The sequence below is a fragment of the Chionomys nivalis genome, chromosome 7, assembly GCF_950005125.1.
Source record: "Chionomys nivalis chromosome 7, mChiNiv1.1, whole genome shotgun sequence".
NCBI classification, from domain to species: Eukaryota; Metazoa; Chordata; class Mammalia; order Rodentia; family Cricetidae; genus Chionomys; species Chionomys nivalis.
The window spans coordinates 18,047,994-18,069,434 of record NC_080092.1 but is presented as its reverse complement, the minus strand read 5'-3'; the positions used below and the strand labels follow the sequence as shown (position 1 = coordinate 18,069,434).

At 45.7% G+C, this 21,441-nt stretch overlaps 1 protein-coding gene across 1 annotated transcript in view; it reads left to right on the top strand.

The window, feature by feature from the left end:
- Positions 1-21,441, top strand: part of Dock2 (dedicator of cytokinesis 2) — a 413,359-nt gene that overhangs the window by 51,451 nt on the left and 340,467 nt on the right. The window contains exons 9-15 of the mRNA XM_057774274.1: positions 4,361-4,442; positions 9,422-9,557; positions 10,954-11,029; positions 11,819-11,895; positions 12,381-12,506; positions 14,287-14,411; positions 18,898-18,996. Of these exons, the coding sequence (XP_057630257.1) occupies positions 4,361-4,442; positions 9,422-9,557; positions 10,954-11,029; positions 11,819-11,895; positions 12,381-12,506; positions 14,287-14,411; positions 18,898-18,996 (721 nt within the window). The remainder of the gene's footprint in view (positions 1-4,360; positions 4,443-9,421; positions 9,558-10,953; positions 11,030-11,818; positions 11,896-12,380; positions 12,507-14,286; positions 14,412-18,897; positions 18,997-21,441) is intronic.

Sequence of the window (21,441 nt, the reverse complement as noted above, 5' to 3'; positions counted from 1 at the left end):
CCGGTGTGTCCTGGCTTCTTGGCCCGTGGGAAGCTAGACTCGGCAGTGCACAGAGGATCTTTCCCTTTCACCTTTCTTTGTGGAGTAGTCCCTACCAGAAAAGAAACTCAGCTTCAATGAAAGTGTGGGAAGGACTCCTTTGGAGGGTGTGGGAGTTGGGCGGAAGTGCTGTTTGCCCCTGATTTGTTTTCTCAGCGGGTTTGTGGTTATGATAATGTGTCTTGGTTATGAAAAATTGCAAGATTCAGACAAATAGCAATGGATAGGATAAAAATACCTGTTTTTAACATGGGAGCTGAGAAATGAATGGTGGAAAATCTCAATCCTCCACAAAAGTTCACATACTCATTCTGTTGTTTGCTTTTCCTTAACCCTAATGAGGCTGCTAAACAGACTTAAGCCTGAGTCGGCTGTTTGCAAACTGTGAGCGTTGACCTCTCTGGGCCATTGCTTTCAGACTTTAATGAGAAAAGCACAGGTGAATATGGGCACAGCATATCAATGGGCATCATCATGAAGGCCTGCCATTGACTGCTTTTGTGAATGAAGGAAGCTAGGGAACTTCTGGGTGACTCAGCTCAAGGAGGGGAAACGCCTTTGGGAATCTTGAAGATTGTTCCCTTCTGCCCCGTCCATCCCCTTCCCCTGTGCTTGTGGCTCAGCCAATCCTTGCTCTCAGGTGATCCTTATTTATTTCTATGCGGGGGGGGGGGGGGGGTTGGAGGAATAGTTCCTGTTTGACACATTAAAATGGAGCTGGAATATGATCCTTCTGTGTTTATATGGAAGATGGTATTTTCCTAGTTCAATGTTAGGATGATTAGATGAAGTCACAGGCAGCACCGAGTGAGGAGTGGGGCTTTAGTTAATAGTGGTTCTCCCGGAGACGGTGAAGCATGGGCTGTTCAGGTAAGAGGACTGCACCGAGCTCTATATTCCATCTCATTTGAAACCTAGAGTGAAATTTCGGTGAGAAGGTGAAACTCAAAGAGGTCAGAAAACATGCCTGAAGTCACACCTGTTTATAAACGACCGAGCTGAAGCTTAGATCTCCGCCCACCTGACTCTAAAGACAAATTATATTCCATTTAATTTTGCCACTCAGATCTTTTTACGGTTGCCACCAGAGTTTCAGCACCCTTCTCGTCGAAAGCTAGACTTTCTCACACATCTAAGTCCCTATGATTCAGCTGGCTCAGTCTCAGTGGATATGATACTAGAACTTGGTGCTTACTTGATCGTGCTCAGTAGATACTATAAATACACTAGTTCCTGCTCCTTTAGGGCCCTTGACCCGTGTGCCCTAAGTTCCTGGATATCTCCTAAAAATTGCACTGGAGGCAGTTGTGGAAAAGCACTGTTGGAACCCCTGTGTCCCTTAGATACGTGACAACTTGGATCAGCATCAGGGAGGTTGCCTGGCCCCTGGTCCACTCAGTGATGGATGGCCTCAGCCAGCTTTGTGAAGGGAGGTGATAGATCATTGAGATGGCCACTGTGTTCCCTGATGTACCACCCTGGAAAATATGGTCGATGGGATGTGTCTGAATGATGCCTTTGAGAGTGTTAGGGACAAAGGGCAACCCTTAGGAAGAGCAAAAATGGGGGCGGGGAAGCACCAAGATCGTGAAAATGCTAACCAGGAGAAAACAGAACACAGAAGAGGGGTCTGGAACATTCCCTGTGTTAGTCTGACTTTGCTTAGATGCTCTTTTTCTTCCTCAAACTGCACTCTCCACTCCTGTCCACTCTAACACTGTTAACTTACTGTCCCAGGCAGAAGTTAAGACTTCCTCTGTTGGGGCTCAGATGTGAACTGGAGACAAGTTGTCTGGTACTGATCTTTCCATGTCAGGACCATTTGTGACCAGGTTCCAGGATACCCAAACAGACCCGGATGGAAATTGAAAATACTTTTTTTTGTAGGACAAAAATGTAGCAGCGTGGGCATGGGGCCAGCACTGAGCTTTTGTCCCCAAGAGTTTAAGAGGATGGAACAATCCTTCCTCCTCCTCACTTGTGTCGGTGGCTCAAACCTTCAGATTCTATCATCAGCTCTTCTTGAGCAAGAATGGATGGGAACAGTTCAGCCTTCTAAATTGCTTTTCTTATTTATGATTACCTTTCTCTCTAAAGGAAATTGCTGGCGCCTGCTGTTTAGATGCAGCAAGCTGGTCAGAAAGGGGATTGCTACAAGTGATGAAAGGTACTGGACAGAACCCAGGTACTTCAATACGAATAATTCATAAATAATCAGGGAAATCACTTAAGATATTATTGACAGAGCCTTCTTGGATAGTTTGCTATCAATCCCACTGAAAATTTTGGCTCTTACCAAACATGAAAACAAAATGTAATTGTACACTTAATTTGCTTGTGTTTTGACTTTTGGTTGATTGAAGGCTGGACCCCATATGCTCTAGGTCCATGTTCTTTTTTCAGTTTTGTTCCAGCTACTCTGGTGAACACTGTGAGTAAGTCTGGATGGGTGGAGCGGACTTGTGGTCTCAGCTATCCTGGAGACTGAGGCAAGAGGACTGTGAGTTCTGCCACTCAGGAGAAAATCATCAACAACAGCAACAACAGGCCTGAGGGTATACCTCTGTACTCAAGCACTTACCTTGCAGATACAAGTCCCTGGCTTTAATGCCCACTGTTTTCAAAAATAAGCAAAAGCAAAAACAGCAACTTAACAACAAAACTCCAAACAAACAAGCAAATACTATTCAAACAAACAAGAAAATATCAGTTTGAGTGGAGGGAAGGGGTGTGTGTGTGTGTGTGTGTGTGTGTGTGTGAGAGAGAGAGAGAGAGAGAGAGAGAGAGAGAGGAGAGAGAGAGAGGAGAGAGAGAGAGAGAGAGGAGAGAGAGAGAGGGAGAAGAGAGAGAGAGAAGAGAGAGGAGAGAGAGAGAGAGAGAGAGAGAGAGAGAGAGAGAGAGAGAGAGAGAGAGAGAAGAGAGAGAGAGGCTCTAAGTAAGGCAGTTTTCTTTCACCTCATTGAATTCTTTTATGCTCCCTACTAGAATGAATTTGGTTATATTATTATTTTAATTTTCTTACTTCAAATTAGTGGGCATTTATTTAACATCAACTGTATGTTTCCGGATGACATAAAGCACGTAATGACTCATCTCAGTAAAATGTACTATGCTTCTAAGTAATATTAGTGCTGCCCCCTCAGTCTTTCTGGCCTGCCTGGGTAGAGCGGTAGTACTCACCACATGGGTGTATGTGATTGCCAGTAGTAGTCAGTTGGCAAATTATGATGCCTGAATCTTGGGGGAATGTTGTCACCATTCCCTCATATGATTCAGAATTTTTTTAAAGTTTATTTTATTTTATGTTTATGTGTGTGCCTATTTGTACGCACACCACGTTTGTGAAGATGCCTGCAGAGTCCAGATGAGGGCATTAGTTACCCTGGAACTGGAGTCGCATGCCAAGCTTCTGCATGTGGGTGTTGAGAACCAAACCTGGGTCCTTTGCAAGAGCAGCAAGTGCTCATAAGCCCTGATCCATCTCTCCAGCTCCCTCCATTAGTTTTAAGAGAGAGTCAAAAATCCCCAAATGATCTACAAGGCCCATTTGCTCTGGGTCTCTGTATAATTTTTTCCCACACTACTTAACTCTTAAAGCTCTTTCCCAGATTTCGTCTATGACTTTTGCATACATCTTTGCCTCGCCTGAAACTTTTCTAGTCCGTGCTCAATTTGACTACATGTGTTTTCTTTAGCAAAGATGTCTCTCACCACCTAGATCAGGGCAGGACTTTCCAGTGTGCATTCTTACAATGTCTTGAATGTTTCCTTCACGTACACTTGCATGCCATTATTATGCAATTGTCAAATAACAGTAGAATAGTCTATTTAAATGGACCGAAGGCGACGACTGTACACTTCCTCATACTAAGACGTCCTGTTAGTAGAAACAGTTGTACCTTCAAAAAACAACTTCAAAAAATCCAAATCCTGACTCAGTCTCAGAAGGAGAGTAGGCTGAAAAGGGAGATGCACTAGTGGGTGTTCCGCAGAGCCTGCTAAAATCCTCTCCTCTCTCATCTCTGACTTTGCCAATAACCTCTACTGAGTATGCAGCTGCTCGGCAAAAATACTAGGCAGCTGCGCCAGGATGTTCTTAGCAGTTGGGGAGGAAAGGTGTGCATGGATACACATATGTTCATAATTTGTCCCCCACTTAATGTCTGTCTCCCAACACAACTTATCCTTTAGAGGGAAGGCTCTTTCTCAAACACCGCCCTGTCTTCGGTAGCTACTACAGTGCTGACAACGTAGCTGATGCTCATGGGTATCTTTGAATGGATGCCCCACCTATAACAGACTGCAACTCTTCCTCCCACAGTGAGAACTATCTGGTGCGATGGGGCAGCAAGGGATTCCCAAAGGAGATTGAGATGCTCAATAACCTGAAGGTGGTCTTCACGGTGAGTGTGTGCTCTCTGTCCACTGCGCTCTACACGCCCAGTGACCCAGCCTTGGGAGAGAGGCTGGCTGGGCATTGCTCAGGATGGAGCAGGGCTCCACACAGAGCTGTGCTCTGGGCTTTTTATAGGGCTTCATTGCTCATGAAGTCATTGTATGTCTTAAGGATGTCGTTGGGCGTTGGGAAGATGAGTCTCCTCCTTTGCTCTTCCCCTCCCCTGTCTTTCTCACTGTGTACACACAGACAACAGGACCATCTAAGCAAGTGTGCCTCCCTGATCAGCAATGGCTAGGTAACCCGGACACAGAAGCTACTAGTTTTGATTTGCTTGTTAATTCACAGTAAATCTAATTTTCTTTCTTTGGTTCAGGCCTTTCTGAAAACACATCTAAAATTCATCAGGAAAAAAAAATAGGATCTTTCAAGGACACTGGCTGCCTTAGTCAATTGGACTTTCTGAATATAATTAAGCCATAGGCAATTAAAGACCTGGCACGTCCTCAGGACCATCCTTCCAAACACTAATACTTAACTAGCATGACGTATATGTAGAAGGATAAAGTCAATTGTTATTTGGATGGGTTGTTTCTGAAAGTGAACTTGGCCTTTAGCTCTGAGCAGGGGCCTCAGTAAACCAGAGTGAGATAAGGGTTATGATTTCCAGCAGAGACCCCTCTCCTGTCCCTTCTTCACTAAGGAAACAAGCATTGTCTACAAGCTCCTTTGGGGAGAAGACTCTGCACCTCCGTGCTCCATTGCCTGCATGAGAGAGGGAAATTATGGAGGAGGAGCTGGGATGGGTTTTGGCATTGACCAAACTGATGGGTTAGATCCAGAAGTGACCGACATGCTAGATTAACCTACCTTGCTGTACAATAATTTCCCTGTTACAGCCCATTAAGTGCAGTGTCTTATGTTACATTGTGATTAGATTGGGGTATATTTGATTTATTTTGTTTGTTATTTCCTGAAAAAAAAAAAAATAGGCCAGAGGCATGGAATGGGATCATAGGTCCTAATTGCTGAGACAGAGTTTTCTTGGCATATACAAATGCACTTCAATCTTGTATATCTATTGCTAGTTAGAAGGAGGAGCCTATTTATTTGCTTGATAAATAGGAGTGTCCCACGGGGCTTCGTGATTAAACCAGGAGACATATGTTCCACGAGATGGGGGAGGACAGGGAATCAATCAGTGCTTTGCTGTGCAGAGGACCAGCCCATGATACGAGCGTGAAGGAAATGGCAGGGGCAAGTTTGTGTCACACAGGACTAGTGAGAATAGGATCCTGGTTCTCAGAATTCTGTGGTACCACACCTCTGCTCCGCAGAACAAGTGAACTAAAGACCTTCAGTTGATTGGTTGGACAGACTGATGTGTCCCTCTCTTGAGATGATTGACAGCTTCATTTGGAAATATGAAAGGTCACGGCGCTCTTGTGTTTTGTATGGATTCAAGAGGCACTTGTAAGCTCAGTGCCTGCTGCTAGGGTACAGCTGATGAGGCCTCTGCTTTCAGGTCCACTAATGGGTGTCCTGAAAGAATAATAAATTATTAATAATAATTGACATAAAATTAATTTATTTTTATTAGTTCTATTTAAAAATGCTTATACTTTGTTCTTACAAAATTCCAGTATTTGGGGGGAAGCAGAACAATAGAACTTAGAATCAGCATTACCTGCTATAATAACCAGGGGCATTAACACGCCTTCTCTCCCTACTCTCCTTTCCTGCAGCTTTAGAGTGCAAGAAAGTAGAAAAAAACGTAAAATAAAATTTTATTAAAATACAATAAATAATAAATAAATGAGTAAAGACACTGTAGCAATGTCAGAAAGCAATCCAAATAGCAATGGTAGTTAAAACAGGGCGGCACAATGGTGTATGACTGCGAGCCACTTTCAACTGGGTGTCACAGTGATGTTGGCTGAAGTTGGGTGTGAGGCACTAGTTGGCCTTCTTTCTCTACCCTCTGGATGTCTGCCCTCTCTCTGGTCTCCTGTTTGGGGGTCAGGATGGTGGCTTCTTGGGCCTGAGAAGTCGGCATAAGGGTCTGGCTGATGCCAATGTCTCCTCCATCGGCGCACTAAGAGTTTGCCCTCTTTGGTCTGCCGTATGGAAATGGGGTGTATCGTGAGGCCCCCGATGCATTAGCCCAGTCTGCAGCTGCAGGAAAGAGAACTAGGAAGGGAAAGGCGTGCTAATGCACGTGTTGTTATAGCAGGAGATGCTTTTTAAGTTCTATTGCTTGTCTTTCCACCAAATGTTGGAATTTTGTAAGACCAGAGTAGAGGTCACTGGGGTGGGGACAACCTCAGACTGGAGCCTACATTCTCAACAAGGATTTCTTGTTTACGTTCCAGGCCAAGAATTCTACCTGGGCGGCAAAACATGTGTTCAGGCAATTTGCTGTAGTGTATGGAGCATTGAGAATCTCTAGGGCCAAGGATCCTCCCAAACAGTTCTTTTTTTTTTTTTTTAAATATTTATTTATTTATTATGTATACAATATTCTTTCTGTGTGTATGCCTGAAGGCCAGAAGAGGGCACCAGACCTCATTACAGATGGTTGTGAGCCACCATGTGGTTGCTGGGAATTGAACTCAGGACCTTTGGAAGAGCAAGCAATGCTCTTAACCGCTGAGCCATCTCTCCAGCCCCCCCAAACAGTTCTTAAAGAACTGTATTTTCCTTTGAGAACAAGTGGCATCTCTTCTTAGGGTGTGGGGAGAGAGGATGATGTCTCAGAACCTTGGTTCTGCATGAATTATAGTGTATTAGTCTGCCAGCGCTGCTGTAACAAAACTTCATAGATTGGCTGGGTTAACAGACATTTGTTTTCTCTGAGTTCTGGAGACTAGATATCTGGCAATAATGTGTTGGCAGGGTTGCTTTGTCTGAGGGCAATCTTTGGTTTGCAGAAAACACCTTTCTTCCCTTTTCATGGTCATGTGTGCATGTGAACTTGTGTGAGTGCATGTGTGTGTGCATGTGTGGACATGTGTGCCTCCTAGTCTCTGCTTGCGGAAACAGATATCATATTGGATCAACCCACTCTGATGACCTTGTCTTAAGCACATTTTCTCTGCAAAGGCTGCTTTCTGAAGGCAGTCAGGCTCTGAGGTGCTGGGGTCAGGACTTCAGCACGGGTGTATGTTGGCAGAAATTTTTCCTGTATCAAGGCCTCTATGGCTCCTGAATGTCTCACAAAGACACAAGTCAAAATATTTAAAAAATAGATAAAAATATTGACATGGCAATTTAAATAATTAAAATGCTGGGAATATTTGACTAATACACAGCCCCTGAGTTCACAAAGAGTAAAACATGAAAATATATATGTAGTATATTAATGAATAATAAAATTGATTTTAGTCATGAAAGAAAAAAATCTTGACATGGGGGACAAGTAATTAAGAACGGGGTTCATCATAAATGACTGAGGACAGAGATGTTAATCATGGAGAGAACTTGATTATACAGAGGAATAAGAGGCAGGCATTTGGGTAGATGTGTGCTTAGAAAGAAAGATCCAGAGAGGGGAGAGAGAGAGAGAGAGAGAGAGAGAGAGAGAGAGAGAGAGAGAGAGAGAGAATTGTACATCTCCAGAGCAATAAAGCAATCTATGTGGATAAAAATAGAGAGACTAGTGAGGAATCAGCTGGCGAGGACAGCTGGGTGTATTATGTCTAGCCCTTTCATGTCAGCTTGGAAAGATGAGTGCTAATGCGGTAGGAAACAGGGAGTTGTTGGGGGATGAGAAATTGAAAAAAAAAATCAGCAAGGCTTCCAAAGATGAGTTCCCAGGAGGTTGTAGAATGGAGCCGTTGAAGGAGTCCTGCAGGTCCTTGGGGTCAGGCAGGGGGCAGGCACAGCAAGGCTTTCTCAGGTTGCTACGCACTTTTCCTTCTCTTCTCCCTGCCTGTCAGGGTGATCCCAGTGATGGAGGGGCCATTGTCCACTCTGCCAGATGGTAAAAGGAGAGCCCTTCATGACCCAGGGCTTTCGGGAACAATCTAGAAGATAGGTGCTTGACTCTTCAGGGAAGCAAGATAGCTGGAAACTCCGACCTTACAGAGTAAAGTTTTGGGCAGAATTCCTCCTTTTGTGGGAAAACTCAGGATTTGCTTTGAAGGTCTTAAACACGGTCCACAGATGTTATGGAAGAGAACCTCATTCACTAAAGTCAACTGAGGAGGTTTGTACCTTCATAGCAACATTGAGACTAGTTTGACCAGCTGTACATCATAGCTTAGCCAAATAGGCACATGAAATTTAACTAGCCCAGTTCCTTGTAGGTTGATGTGGGCCATATTAGGGGTCTGTCTTATACCCAGAGACTCTCTTCTCTGCGTCCCCTTTTTCTCACACCGCTCACAGTGAAAGGCTGGGGCTGGCTGCCCTGCCTGTTCCTGGATGAGCTGGTAGCTTGTCCCCCATGTTTATGCTCACAAGAGAATTAACTCAGAAGGTAAGCTGCTCCCCAGCAAGGGTAGGCCCAGGGTTGACTTTCTAAGCTGACATAATAGCATGTCTTTTTTTTTTTTTTCTGCCCCAGCTCTTTCTGGCTGGCAGGGAGCCTGATGAAGATGGGGCACCTAAATACACTGCAGTAGGATGCTGAGATGCGCAGGGCATGCCTCTGCAATGCTGCTCCAGTTACTAATCTCCATCCCAGAGTCACCAAGGACCAAAGTCATGACAAGGACCAAGGTCATGATCCAGAGGAAGTGTTCTTACAGGGGAAAGTGGGATGCAAAACTAGCAGCATCTTAGAGGTGCTTGATAGCACTGTAGAGCCCTGCCACTCAGGATCTCAGCTGGCCTTGCCTTCTTTATCAGTTTCCACCTTTCCTGTGACCGATGGTGACACTACAATGCTAGCCACACTCCTTAGAAATGACCGTTGCTTTGTTCCTATTTTACTTGTTTTTATTAAACATACGATTGAAACTGCTTTCTTTTCTATCCTTATAGGATCTTGGAAACAAAGACCTCAACAGGGATAAGATTTACTTGATTTGCCAAATAGTCCGAATTGGGAAGATGGATCTTAAGGACACTAATATCAAGAAGTGCACCCAGGGGCTGAGGAGGCCCTTTGGGGTGGCAGGTGATGACTGATGTCTGCACTTAAATTTTATTAGAGCACACGTTTTTATGTGGCTGAATTTTAAAGATTATTCCTACCCCTCCACCCCTGCAAAATCTGGGCCGAGCAGCCTTTAATAACTACATTTGTGGCGGCTAACTGAAGTCACTGGTGACTGAGTCCAGATTTATGATAAGCTCAGCGAATAATGCGGTCCTAAGGTCTGGCCCAGGGCACCCAGGAGCGTGGCACAGTCTGAGCAGTTGGCGCCTCAGCTCCCTAGCGCTTGTGAAAAAGGACGAACAATACGCTCTGGATCTAATTATGGGGAGCAAATCATTTTGGAAAAAACATATCCAGGAGAGGAAATGCAGTTACACAGAGTGAGTCATACCATCCGTCTGAATTCCAGATGAGAACGGACATTCAGAGAAGGAGGGCACTGCGGGGTCCTTGTGGGCTGCCAGAGCGCATAGCTCCACCTTTCCCCTGGCACTAGCTGTGAGCACGCCCAAAGCTTCGTCATTCCTGCCCTACTTTTGTGGTTTATGTGCTATTTGGCTATCAGTGGAAGGTGCTATTATTTACCTAATATATTTCCTTTTTTAATGAACCCACTTTATTTCACTAAAGTATATTTTTCTCAAAAGACAATTGAAATACCTGCGACATGGCGATTGGATATGCCAGTATTTTTCTTATTATTAAAAAATAAATTTGGTGGGCTGGAGAGATGGCTAAGTGGTTAGTTAGGAGTGCTTGCTACTCTACCAGAGGACCAGAGTTCAGTTCCCAGCAGCCACATCCACATCCGACAGCTCACAATCGTCTATAACTCCAGCTCCAGGGTAGCTGGTGCCTTCAGACCTCTGCACACCCTCTTCTATACATGTACATTAACACACCGATACATCCGTATGGATAAATGCTAAGACGAATATTTCAAAATAAAATATAAGTTTTAAATCAGGAACCCTTTTCAGTTCCTGCATCTCATCCATTTGTCACTTTGAGAGACTCTTTCGTCTGCCATCACATGTCCCATGGCTTTCCAGTCATCCTTGGCACATTTGCATATTGGCTATGAAGTCAGTTGGCGAGGCTCAAGGGTTCAACAATTCTGTGTACATGCTATGCACATGGTCATGAAAAGAGGGTGTTTCATTGGATTCTCAGATCCTACAGAGAGTCCCTGCCCATGGGTTGTGTGGGTACAGACAAGACTCGGAATACACATCCAACAAGAACCTTGCTACCCAACTCTGTTGCTGCCACCCGTCTAACCATCTCCTTTGCCCTCTATTACACCCTGGGGCTCTCCCTCCAATGTTCCTCCCCTTCTCTCCTGCCCTATAATCCATCCTTCTCACCACCTCTGCTTGACTTAACTATTCACGCATTTCCTTTGTCTTTCTAGTTATGGACATCACTGACATCATCAAGGGCAAAGCAGAGAGTGATGAGGAAAAGCAACATTTTATTCCCTTTCACCCGTAAGTCAGTCCTGTGTCTCTCCAAGTTGCCCATCCCAGTCTCTCTCCGGCCCTGGGTGAACTGGTTCCTGATCCTTAGTAACGGGGTAGGTGGGCAGGGCCTCCCAAGAGAGAGCATCCTGGACCTGCTACTGAACCAGGGACTTTACCGCAGCTCTGGGGAAGAGTGCCAGACTTGGGGGTGAAGTGGTGGACACGGTCAATGTGACCTGCTTACCTGGAGCTTAGACTTCACATGGGCAATTAAGTAGATAATCAAGCAAAGCTTAAGGCCTTAATTATGAGTGTACCAGGGGCCACGGAGCTGTGAAGGAGCAGCCCGTTGGGAGCTCCTCCATAGAAGCTACATGTATATCTGTGACGGGAGAAGCAGGAACAGCAAGGAAGGTCATTATCTTTTACTTGCTTGAAAATGACTCCACATTGAGAGCAATGTCAAGATTAAGCACCCCCAGAGATCTCCAGGTAACTGTGCCAGTGACCCTAGGCAAGGTGAGTGATTAGGTCTTACAGAAGCACCTGAAGTTCTTGTCACCTTCCAGAGGAAGACTTGGGGATCTTTTCTGTGGCATAAATGCCTGCTACCTGTGGCATTCCTTGGTTTCTCTCAGGTTTCGGAGCCATGCTGTTTGAGAAGAGGGCATTGTGTTCTCCGAGCTGACACAGACGGGCTGACTTTGCGCCTAAGTCATGCTGGGGTGTGCTTTGCTCCCTGTGGCAATGCCGGACATGAGATGGAGACCTCATGGGGGCACCACGTGACCATTTGTGCTCTTTTCCCCTTTCTAGGGTCTCAGCTGAGAATGATTTCCTTCATAGCCTTCTGGGCAAAGTCACAGCTTCCAAGGGAGACAGCGGAGGACAAGGTATGCAGTTATCATTCCGTGTACACGTATGCCGTGTTTACTGACGCCCAGGAGCCTCTGATTCCATCAGTAAATGGACCAGGACAGCACGGTGGGAAACCTAAGAACGTGGGGTCCATAGCAACACAGACCGCCCACTGCAGCATAGGATGGGCGTTTCCTTCACACCTAACGAAGTAAGGAGCCGCTAGCTCCTATGTGTCAGGCACTTTGAAGTTACACATTTGATCTCATCTTTCCCCAAATCCTTGAGACAGATGGCTGGTGTCCTATCTGCTTCAAGAAGACCTGCACTCATAATTACCTGGGGGTAATTATCAGAGGCTGACACTGCCACAACCAACTATGCTACCCATACACCCCCTGTATATGAATGTATCTGATATCTTAGTAGTCTCTAAGATAACAGATGGAGGAGGGGTGGTGAGAGGGTCATCGGGAGACTGCCATAGAGATGGGTGTTCACGGTGAGGGTTCCCTTCTAGGCCTGTGGGTGACCATGAAGATGCTGGTGGGAGACATCATTCAGATCCGCAAAGACTATCCGCACTTAGTGGACAGGACCACTGTAGTGGCCCGGAAGCTGGGCTTCCCAGAGATCATCATGCCAGGTGGGACAGGGCTGCAGTGAGATGCCTCGGGGGCAGGGACAGCAGCAGGGGTGAGGGGTCCATCTTCTGTCGTTCACTCTCCTCTTGAGAGTCAACCTCTTTTACTTTATTTCTCTGTCCGAACAAAAGCAACTTTTATTTTTATTTTTAAAGGAATCTAATTTTACATACTAATCCCAGTTCCCTCTTCCTCCCTTCCTTTTTTTTTTTTTTTTTAATTTTCGAGACAGGGTTTCTCCGTAGCTTTTAGTTCCGCTCCTGGAACTAGCTCTTGTAGACCAGGCTGGCCTCGAACTCACAGAGATCCACCTGCCTCTGCCTCCCGAGTGCTGGGATTAAAGGCGTGCGCCACCACCACCCGGCTTTTCCTCCCTTCCTTTTCCCACTCCCCTTCCTTTCTCCCCATCCCACCTCCCCATCCACTCCTCAGAGAAGGTGAGGCCTCCCATGGGGAGTCAACAAAGTCTGTCACATCTCTTGAGTCAGGATCAAGGCCCTCCCCCCGTATCTAGGCTGAACAAGGTATCCCTCCATAAGGAATGGGCTCCAAAGAGCCAGTTCATGCACTAGGGATAAATACTGGTTCCACTGCTAGTGGCCCCACAAACTGCCCAAGCCACACAACTGTCACCTGCGTTCAGAGAGCCTAGTTGGGTCTTATGCAGACTCCCCAGCTGTCAGTCAAGAGTCAGTGAGCTCCCACTAGCTCGGGTCAGCTGTTTCTGTGGGTTTCCCCATCATGGTCTTGGTCCCTTTGCTCATAATATCGCTTCTCCCTCTCTATGACAACTTTCTCATCCGCAGAAACATCTCTGCATGCTCCAAGTAAACACACACATGGAAATAGACAGACATATACTCTCTCCCACTCATACTTTACAGACACAAGCTTTATTTAATAGGCGTTTTATGGAGCTATGTGACTTGCTTTGCCATTCAGCAACTCAGCATGGATGGTATCTTTATTTTACTCCACATAGAGCGATGCCATTCTGTCTGGCGACGGGGTATTGTCACTCCCTTGAATTTTTATAGTACATTTTATTATCTGAAGGACCCATGCGTGTAGTAATATGTTTAAGTGGCATAGAGGGTGGCCAGTGGTTAAGAATTCCCTCAAGTCTTTCGGTGGTGCAGCTCTAACCAGTACTATTAATACATTCATCTCAAAAGGGAGGTCCTGTATTGCCACTCTTTTGATATGACCGTCTGGACTTCAGCTTCGTTCTTAGACTTCAACTTGCATCACCCGCTCTGACTGACCCTTTGTTCTCCTGTAGTTGAATGGTGGCCAGGGTGGGGCCTGTCCTGTGATTTACTCACAACTGTTATACATAACTGATATTTCTCTCAATTTCTTCTTCGCCCTTCCTTCCTGGAAACCCTATGCTTCTTGACCTCTGCCCTTAGGCTCTGCATACATGGGAAATCCCTGAACCCTACTTTTGTGCAACGAAAGGGCCTATGGATATATAGCACTCTGTGGGCCAAGATCACTTTGCTTGGTGCTTTCCTTCACTTCCCAGAAGGTGTCACTAGAGGATGGAAATTAAATTATTTTAACAGCGACAACATGGCCAGTCTTGACCACCCTCCCTTGCTTTCTGCTGCCGATTTTTCTATCACTCCTACCCTTGCTACCTAGCTTTCCAACCCCCTGTCAGGTTCCAAAATGCCCTTTCTCAACTGCCCTGATTTTAATTTTATGAATGGTCCTTCCTCCTCCTCCACTCAACCTCTGTGTCTGACTCTAACTGCTGTCTTCTCTCTCCATCCTCAGGGGATGTCAGGAATGACATCTACATCACGCTCTTACAAGGTGACTTTGACAAGTACAACAAGACCACCCAGCGGAACGTGGAAGTGATTATGTGTGTGTGCACAGAAGATGGCAAAGTACTACCTGTAAGGGACACCAGCGCTCTGAGTGACAGGACCCCGATCTAGGGGACCGTTCGTAAACATCTGCTCTCTGAAGGATCAGAGCTTTAGGGAAGATGATGGGTCACATGCTCAACCTACACCTTGTAGCTTGTTTAGTGCCCTAAGGTCTAATAAGATCTCATGTTGGTCTTTTATCTAAGCGTTCGTCAATGTGTACTCACACATCTTTGTGTGTGCGTGCGTGCATGTATGTGCATTTGTGTGTATGTGTGCTTTAGCACTTGTTTATAGGTTATTTTTTGCAGTTAAAATGTTTTCACTGAAACTCAAGCTAGTTTATTCAGGCAAAATCTATGGTTAAGATCAATACAGAGCCCTGGGCTGGCGTGGAGGCTCAGAATGTCTTCAAAGCAGACATTCTCAGCACTTAATCCAACTCCCCAGCTCTCAGCCAGAAATTTGGGTGGAAAGTCTTACTCGCAAATTGGTCTCCAGAGGGTTAGCAGCATGTATTCGAGAAGGCAAAGCACATGGTTATATTTACACAGCATATGTCCTGTACAATCTCTGTCATGTGTGTTTATATCTATTTGCTTATGTTTCCTTTAAGGTTGTCAGCAGTTGTGTCCAGTGTGTGGGAGGGTTTTGCTTCTGAATTCTTCCTCTCCGAACGCTTAGCTGAAAATGAGATCAGCTCTCAGCAGAAGTTACAGCGTGGGCAAGCATCCCTCCTAGGCCACCTATAGGGAATCAGATAGCAAAGTAATAGGGAGTCCTAGCCCTAGGGCCTGGCGCTCAGGCCTGGTACTGGCACCCTCTGCCTAAACATGACTAACACCCTGAGAACGATAGTCCCTGTATCAGGCTGGGTAGTGACATGAAGCCCATTACCACCTCAAGTTTACAAAGGAAGAACAGAAACTCATGTGGAGAAAAACAGGCCTTAGGTACTGCAGTTTACAGTGGCAGGGATGGGGATTTACCTTAGTCTCCTCACTACAGTGCCTATGCATTAAGAAGGTTCTCCAAGTTATTTCCAACCTCAAATTGAGGCTTCTAGCTGTTTCAACACAACCCTGGGGAGACTCAGTATCCATTTTCAATGTAAAGAATGTTTTGCAACTGTCCTTTTGTTCTTGAAACCACCACAGTTAATTAATATCTGCTTGAGAAGAACCCTAGAACCCGCCTCATCCCTCCTTTGTTGGATGCTAACACTTTTCTGAAAAATAAAACAGGCGAGACACGCGACTTGAAAGAACACAAAGGAAGACAGGAGGATCTTATCTGAAAGGAAAATTTGCATTTTGTGAACATATAGATCCTTGCTTTAAAGTTATTTTTGCCCAGTTATCTGTCCAGAGAGATTTTAAATCTCAGCCTCATTGCTAAGATACTGATATTACTTGCCTTCCATACTGGCAAAGGACAAATTAGAAGACACAGTTCACAGGTAAACCAACATCTTGCCTTGTGTCTGATCTATACTTCTGTGTACCCTTGCGACTCCTTAAGCCAGACCTGGGGTGACAGACACACTTACTGCAGACAAGCGTGTGTGGCAATCTGGGTTCTGAAGAGGAAGGGTAGCTACCTGGCATGCTGATGGGGGAGTTCCGTTTCCGATATTAGTGTAGTGTAGTTCAGTTGACTGCCTATTGAAAATTGCTGGGGGAGCCTGTGGGAGGCTTTCCTTTCCCTATTTGCAGACATGAATATTACTGCCTAATTAAATGCCATGCAGCACATTCAAATACCCCTGAGCTGTCTTGGTGGGTTCCTGTGGAAATGGTCCCTCTGAAGATGGTTATTTCTCTTCAGTCATCTTTGGCAGAACAGACCCAGTAGGCAGTATGTGAGGCATACCCCAGCCCCCACCTGGGGTCTCAAGGACCTTGCTTAGGTGGGAGTATAGCAGAAAAGCTAATGGGATGGTGGGCTTTAGGGTCATAAATCCAGGGTTCAAATACCTATTATCCCTGCGATCTTAGATAGGGTCTTTTATCCTAGAAACAGGAGGTATAATCTCTTCCTGTGGGGCTGTGAGATAAACACGAGAGCAGATACAGTAAATGGTCTCACTCAACTTCAGGTAACACTAGAGCAGTATGCAGAGATGGCTGATCGTGGGTGAGGGAAGCTTTAGGAGGGAACTGAGGGGGTCAAAGAGGTAACCTAGCTTGAAGATAGTTCCCAGAGACGCTGCCAGGCCAAGCAGGTAGAGGTAGGAAACAATGTGGCAACACAGTGAAGACTGTGACTGTGGGACCAGGCAACCAAGCTCAGAGCCAGAAACATATTACATTAGCAAAAGGACTTGGACTGATCCTGCACCCAAGAGTCTAGAGTCAGCCCCGAATGGGGCCAGTGGCGGCACCTCCCTCCTGTGAATATCAGATGAGGCAATCTCCATAATAGGTGCCCGTTACTTTGGTCATTATTAATAGAAAGGCACAGTGAGCACTGGTTCCGGTTTCACCTGCAGGTGTTAATTGGCACAGTCCCATGGTGTGGCCTTGTCATCGGATAACACGTTGCTTTCTCACATGATTCCTGTGACATAATCTGAGCACCTGATATGGCCCTGGATTCTCCTGACTAGACAGCTCTTTCCAAGGTCAAGTCCGCACCAAAGCCTCCAGGCTTCCTGATGCCCACTTGGGTTTTCAGCTGACGTTGTTGACACTATCTGGGGGCCCTTGTCATTAGTTGAGAGTCATGGGAATGGACAACACGAAGAAGAAAACGTTCTTGAGACATATTCACTTGTGTGTCATCCCCAAAAAGGGACTCAGGGCCTAGTCAGAGTGTTTTCTTTCTTTAAAAAAAAATTTTTTTAATCATTCATTGAGATTTTCACACACAAATACAATGTGGTCTGATTAGATCTACCCCATCTGTCTCCCATCAACTCCTCCTAGATGCTAGGATAAACTCCTCTTTATTGCATCACTCTCCAAGCTCCATGCTCGCCTAATGTTTTTAACCACGGCGTTAAATTTGGTTTGACGCTGCAGAGCTATCCATTGAAGCACAGGCAACCTACCTGGGACAGCGTCCTTGAAGAAGTGCCCTTGCCCAGTAGCTGTCACTTGGCAAAAGCTCTTTAGCCACAGAAGGACTTTGTGAGTCCTCCCTAGGGTGCTCCCTTGACACTTGGAATATCCATTTCGGTCTCTGAAGTATGGAGCGTGTGATGAGGACAGTGTTCACCGTTCTCAGAATAGCAGCGAGACCTTTGTCTCTGGCCTTAGGACGTAAAGATTTGCCATCAAGTTAGTTTTGTGATATCCTGTTGTCTTCTGTGAGGCAGTTTCTATTTCACCCAAGAAATAGATATGTTTTCAGACTTTATAGGCTGCGTGAGAGTCACTGAGGCTACAGAAACAGTGAGCCCATAAATGTCACCGGTATAAATCTTTCTAGGCCAGAAGGCAGGCCAGCTGTTAAAGAAGGGGCACTACACACGGGGCTAGTGGATGTGGGGAGTTGTTCCAACTCTGCCACTCAGGGCCTCAGTCTACCCAGCTGTGGAGTGGTTCTAACAGAAGAGACCATCAGAGTGAGGTTTGAATTGGGTTGGGTGGCATGTAGTAAGGACTTGACATGGTGTTAGATACAGAGTCCTCCCTAGGGGGTAGAAACCTTTGGGAAGCACGTTTCAGCTTACTGCTTCCAGAAGCAAAGAACAGATATCATCTGCCAACAAGCATGGGTCTGTGTTCCCTCTACCCAGGATGCTCTCCCCCGTTTCCACACAAAGCCAACTTAGGATGCTTGACTGTCTTCACCTTCAAAGAAACTTTCCTGATTCCTCGACCGCACATAAAAGTCCTTCCTGTAATCTGTCTGTCTGTCTGTCTGTCTATCCATCTGCTGTCATGTCCCGATGTCAAAATGACTGGTGAACTCGCCTGAACTGTTTCCCTCAAATTTCACCTCAAGTCCATTCCTCTGGTGTGGCCCCAGAGAATGCTCCTCTGTGCTTCTCTGACTCACCCTCCCTCAGCCTCTCACCCCAGATTGTTCTCCAGATCAGTGTCTCTCTGAAGCTGCTACCATCTCCCAGTGCTCAGTAAGAACCCACCCACTGTGGGAGTCCATCAGAAGGGGGTCACTGTGTGAAAATGCTGTGGACATTTACTCTTGGGCAAGAGATAGGTTTAGCAAAACCGGCAGCATGCAGTAACTCCAAGGCTGGTTATGGTTTACCATTTACAACAGAGCTGCCATGCCCGTGCCTGGCGGGCTCCAATGCATTTCAGAAGAGAAGTAATAGAATTTCTGTAGTTAAGCAGCTATCACTTCCAGGCTGGGGATGACAGTGTAGAAATCCGTAACGTAGAAGGGCTGTCAGGATAGAAGCCTGGCAGAAGGGTTAGCGGAGGCGAGGCTGTTCTGTGATCCTAAGATTAGCCTTGGCCTTGGTGCCAAAACTGCCCAAGCTTAGATAATGGCAACGCTATAGTTTTTTTTTTTTTTCCTCTTCATTTTTTGTCTCGGTCAGAACGCAATTTGTGTGGGAGCTGGGGACAAGCCCATGAACGAGTATCACTCAGTGGTGTACTATCAAGTCAAACAGCCACGTTGGATGGAAACAGTCAAGGTAATAATGACATTAACAGTAACAATGGCAGTAAGTATATACTTTGTTTCACAGTAAGTCGGGCATAGTGTTAAGTGTGTTATTGAAGTGATTCACTTATTGCTTACAACCGGCCTGTGAGTTGGAATGCTATTTTCCTCACTTTACAGATGAGGAGCCTGGCAAAGAACAAGTTATCATCTTACCCACAATCACTGTCACTGTGTGTTCAAGTTAGGGTTGCAACCTGAGCAGGCAGCACCCAGGGTTCGTGCTTTTCTCCGCTGGCAGAGATATTAGGGGTTGGATTGGGGCCATTAGCATCCTGTCTCCCCTTTAGTTAGGAGTTAAGTCTTGCAAGTAGAACAAGATCCTTCGAGGCCCAGAGTTCGTATTCCAGCTCTGTCATCCCTTCACCAGATGTCAATCAAACACTCAATGCACTGTTTGGTTTTTTGTATTTTTTTTTTGAGGTTTTGTTGATTTTTTTTTTCTTTTTAGATAGGGTTTTTATGTAGCTGTTGTGCCTGTCCTGGAACTTGCTCTGTAGACCAGGCTGACCTCGAACTCACAGAGATCTGCCTGTCTCTGCCTCCTGAGTGCTGGGACGTGGCATAACTGTGTAGAAGAAATGATTTGATGCACATAGAAAGCTCCGTAAGGGAGTATGCGTTCAGTCAACACTACTTATCCTTGACTGGCTTAGATGATGAGAGGCAGTTTTATGGAATCCAAACTAGACATGGCATTTCTTCAAGGGTCAACTCCCCATCACATGGCAGTTGAACTCAGCGTGCCAGGCACCTTAATGCCTGCTCCCTTGTTCTAGTTGGCTTTCTGTTGCTATGATAAATTCTAGGACAAAGGCTGATGGAGGTGGGTCTTGTATTAATCTGTTGCTTTCATTGGTTAATAAAAAAAAAAACTGCCTAGGCCCATTTGATAGGCCAACCCTTAGGTGGGTAGAGTAAACAGAACAGAATGTTGGGAGAAAGAAGCCGAGTCAGTGAGTCGCCATGATTCTCCCACTCCAGACAGACGCAGGCTAAGATCTTTCCTGGTAAGCCAGCTCGTGGTGCTACACAAAATATTAGAAATGGGTTAGATCAATATGTAAGAGCTAGCCAATAAGAGGCTGGAACTAATGGGTCAAATACAGTTTCCGTGTAATTAATTTGGGTAAAGCCGTGCGGGTGGCCGGGCGCCAGGAACGCAGCCCGCCGCTCATATTACTACAAAAGGCAACTAGAGGAAGGTGGGCTTTGCTTCACCTACCCTTCCAGATCACAAGCTATCAGTGATGAAGTAAGGGAAGCAAATCAAGCTAGACTCTGGAAGCAGGAGCCATGGAAGAATGCTACTTACTGGCTGGCTCACTGCATTGTGTCCAGCTAGCTTTCTTATATAGCCAAGGACCACCTGCCTGGAATGGCAGTGCTCCAGTGGAATGGGCTCTCCTACATCTTTCATCAATCAAGACAATCTCTCACAGACACGGCCACAGGCCAATCTGGTCGGGAGAATTCTTCAATTGGGAGTCCTTCTTCTGCGGTGACTGAAGGGTGCAGTCAGGTGACAATACAAGGATAGTGATTTAGTGGTGGAGAAGGAGAGCAAGGATGTAGTGATTTCAAACGTGTAGCAGTGTGCTCTTCAAAGTCTTTCTCAGATAAGTTTCCCAGTCCCCCAACATTCTGAAGCTACTAAGTGACGTTTCATTAAAAAAGTACTCCCTGATTAAATAAATATGAGGGATACTAAGAAACAAGAGCCATGCCTAGGCTTCAGAAGGTGGCTTCTTCATTTCAGGTTCTGATGTGGATTGCTGTAGCACTGCAAAGGGAAGAGAATAGTACATACCCAAGTCTCGCTGCCAGCAGGCTGGCTCTCCTTTTCCCCATAGAACCATACTTTAGGTATAGTATTCTGCTGAACAGACCTTAGCAAGTCTTCATTCTAATCTGAGCAAGTATGAGCTTTGACATGCATACTTTTTAGCAATATGTAAGAATATATATGCTCTCCTTTATGGGATGCCTTGCTCAGTTTTGGAACCAACTGGTCATACTTACTGGAGGGGTGCGGAGAGATGGAATGAACTTTATTTAGCTCTGAGTTACAGAAGTCATCATTCATGAGAGTATGGGGACCTCTGAGGCAACTCTGCAGCCTCTGAAACAGTAACTTAGCATGTGTCTGGTAGCAAGTCCATGGTGGCCCATTAAGCTAGCCACCAGTTCTCTTGATCACTTAGCCAAAGTGACATTGCCTGAGAGACTTCTTATGAATGGTTCTGAGCCCAGCAACCTGTCCTGTTTTATTCAGTAGGGAAGAGTGACAAGGCTCTCAAGCCACCATGAGTCTATCAGGATGACTTTTGTGAATAGCACTTCAGATAGAACTAGCTGTATGTATAAATTGCCAGACCATTATAGTAAGCAGAGAGGACCATCTGCATTGGAACAA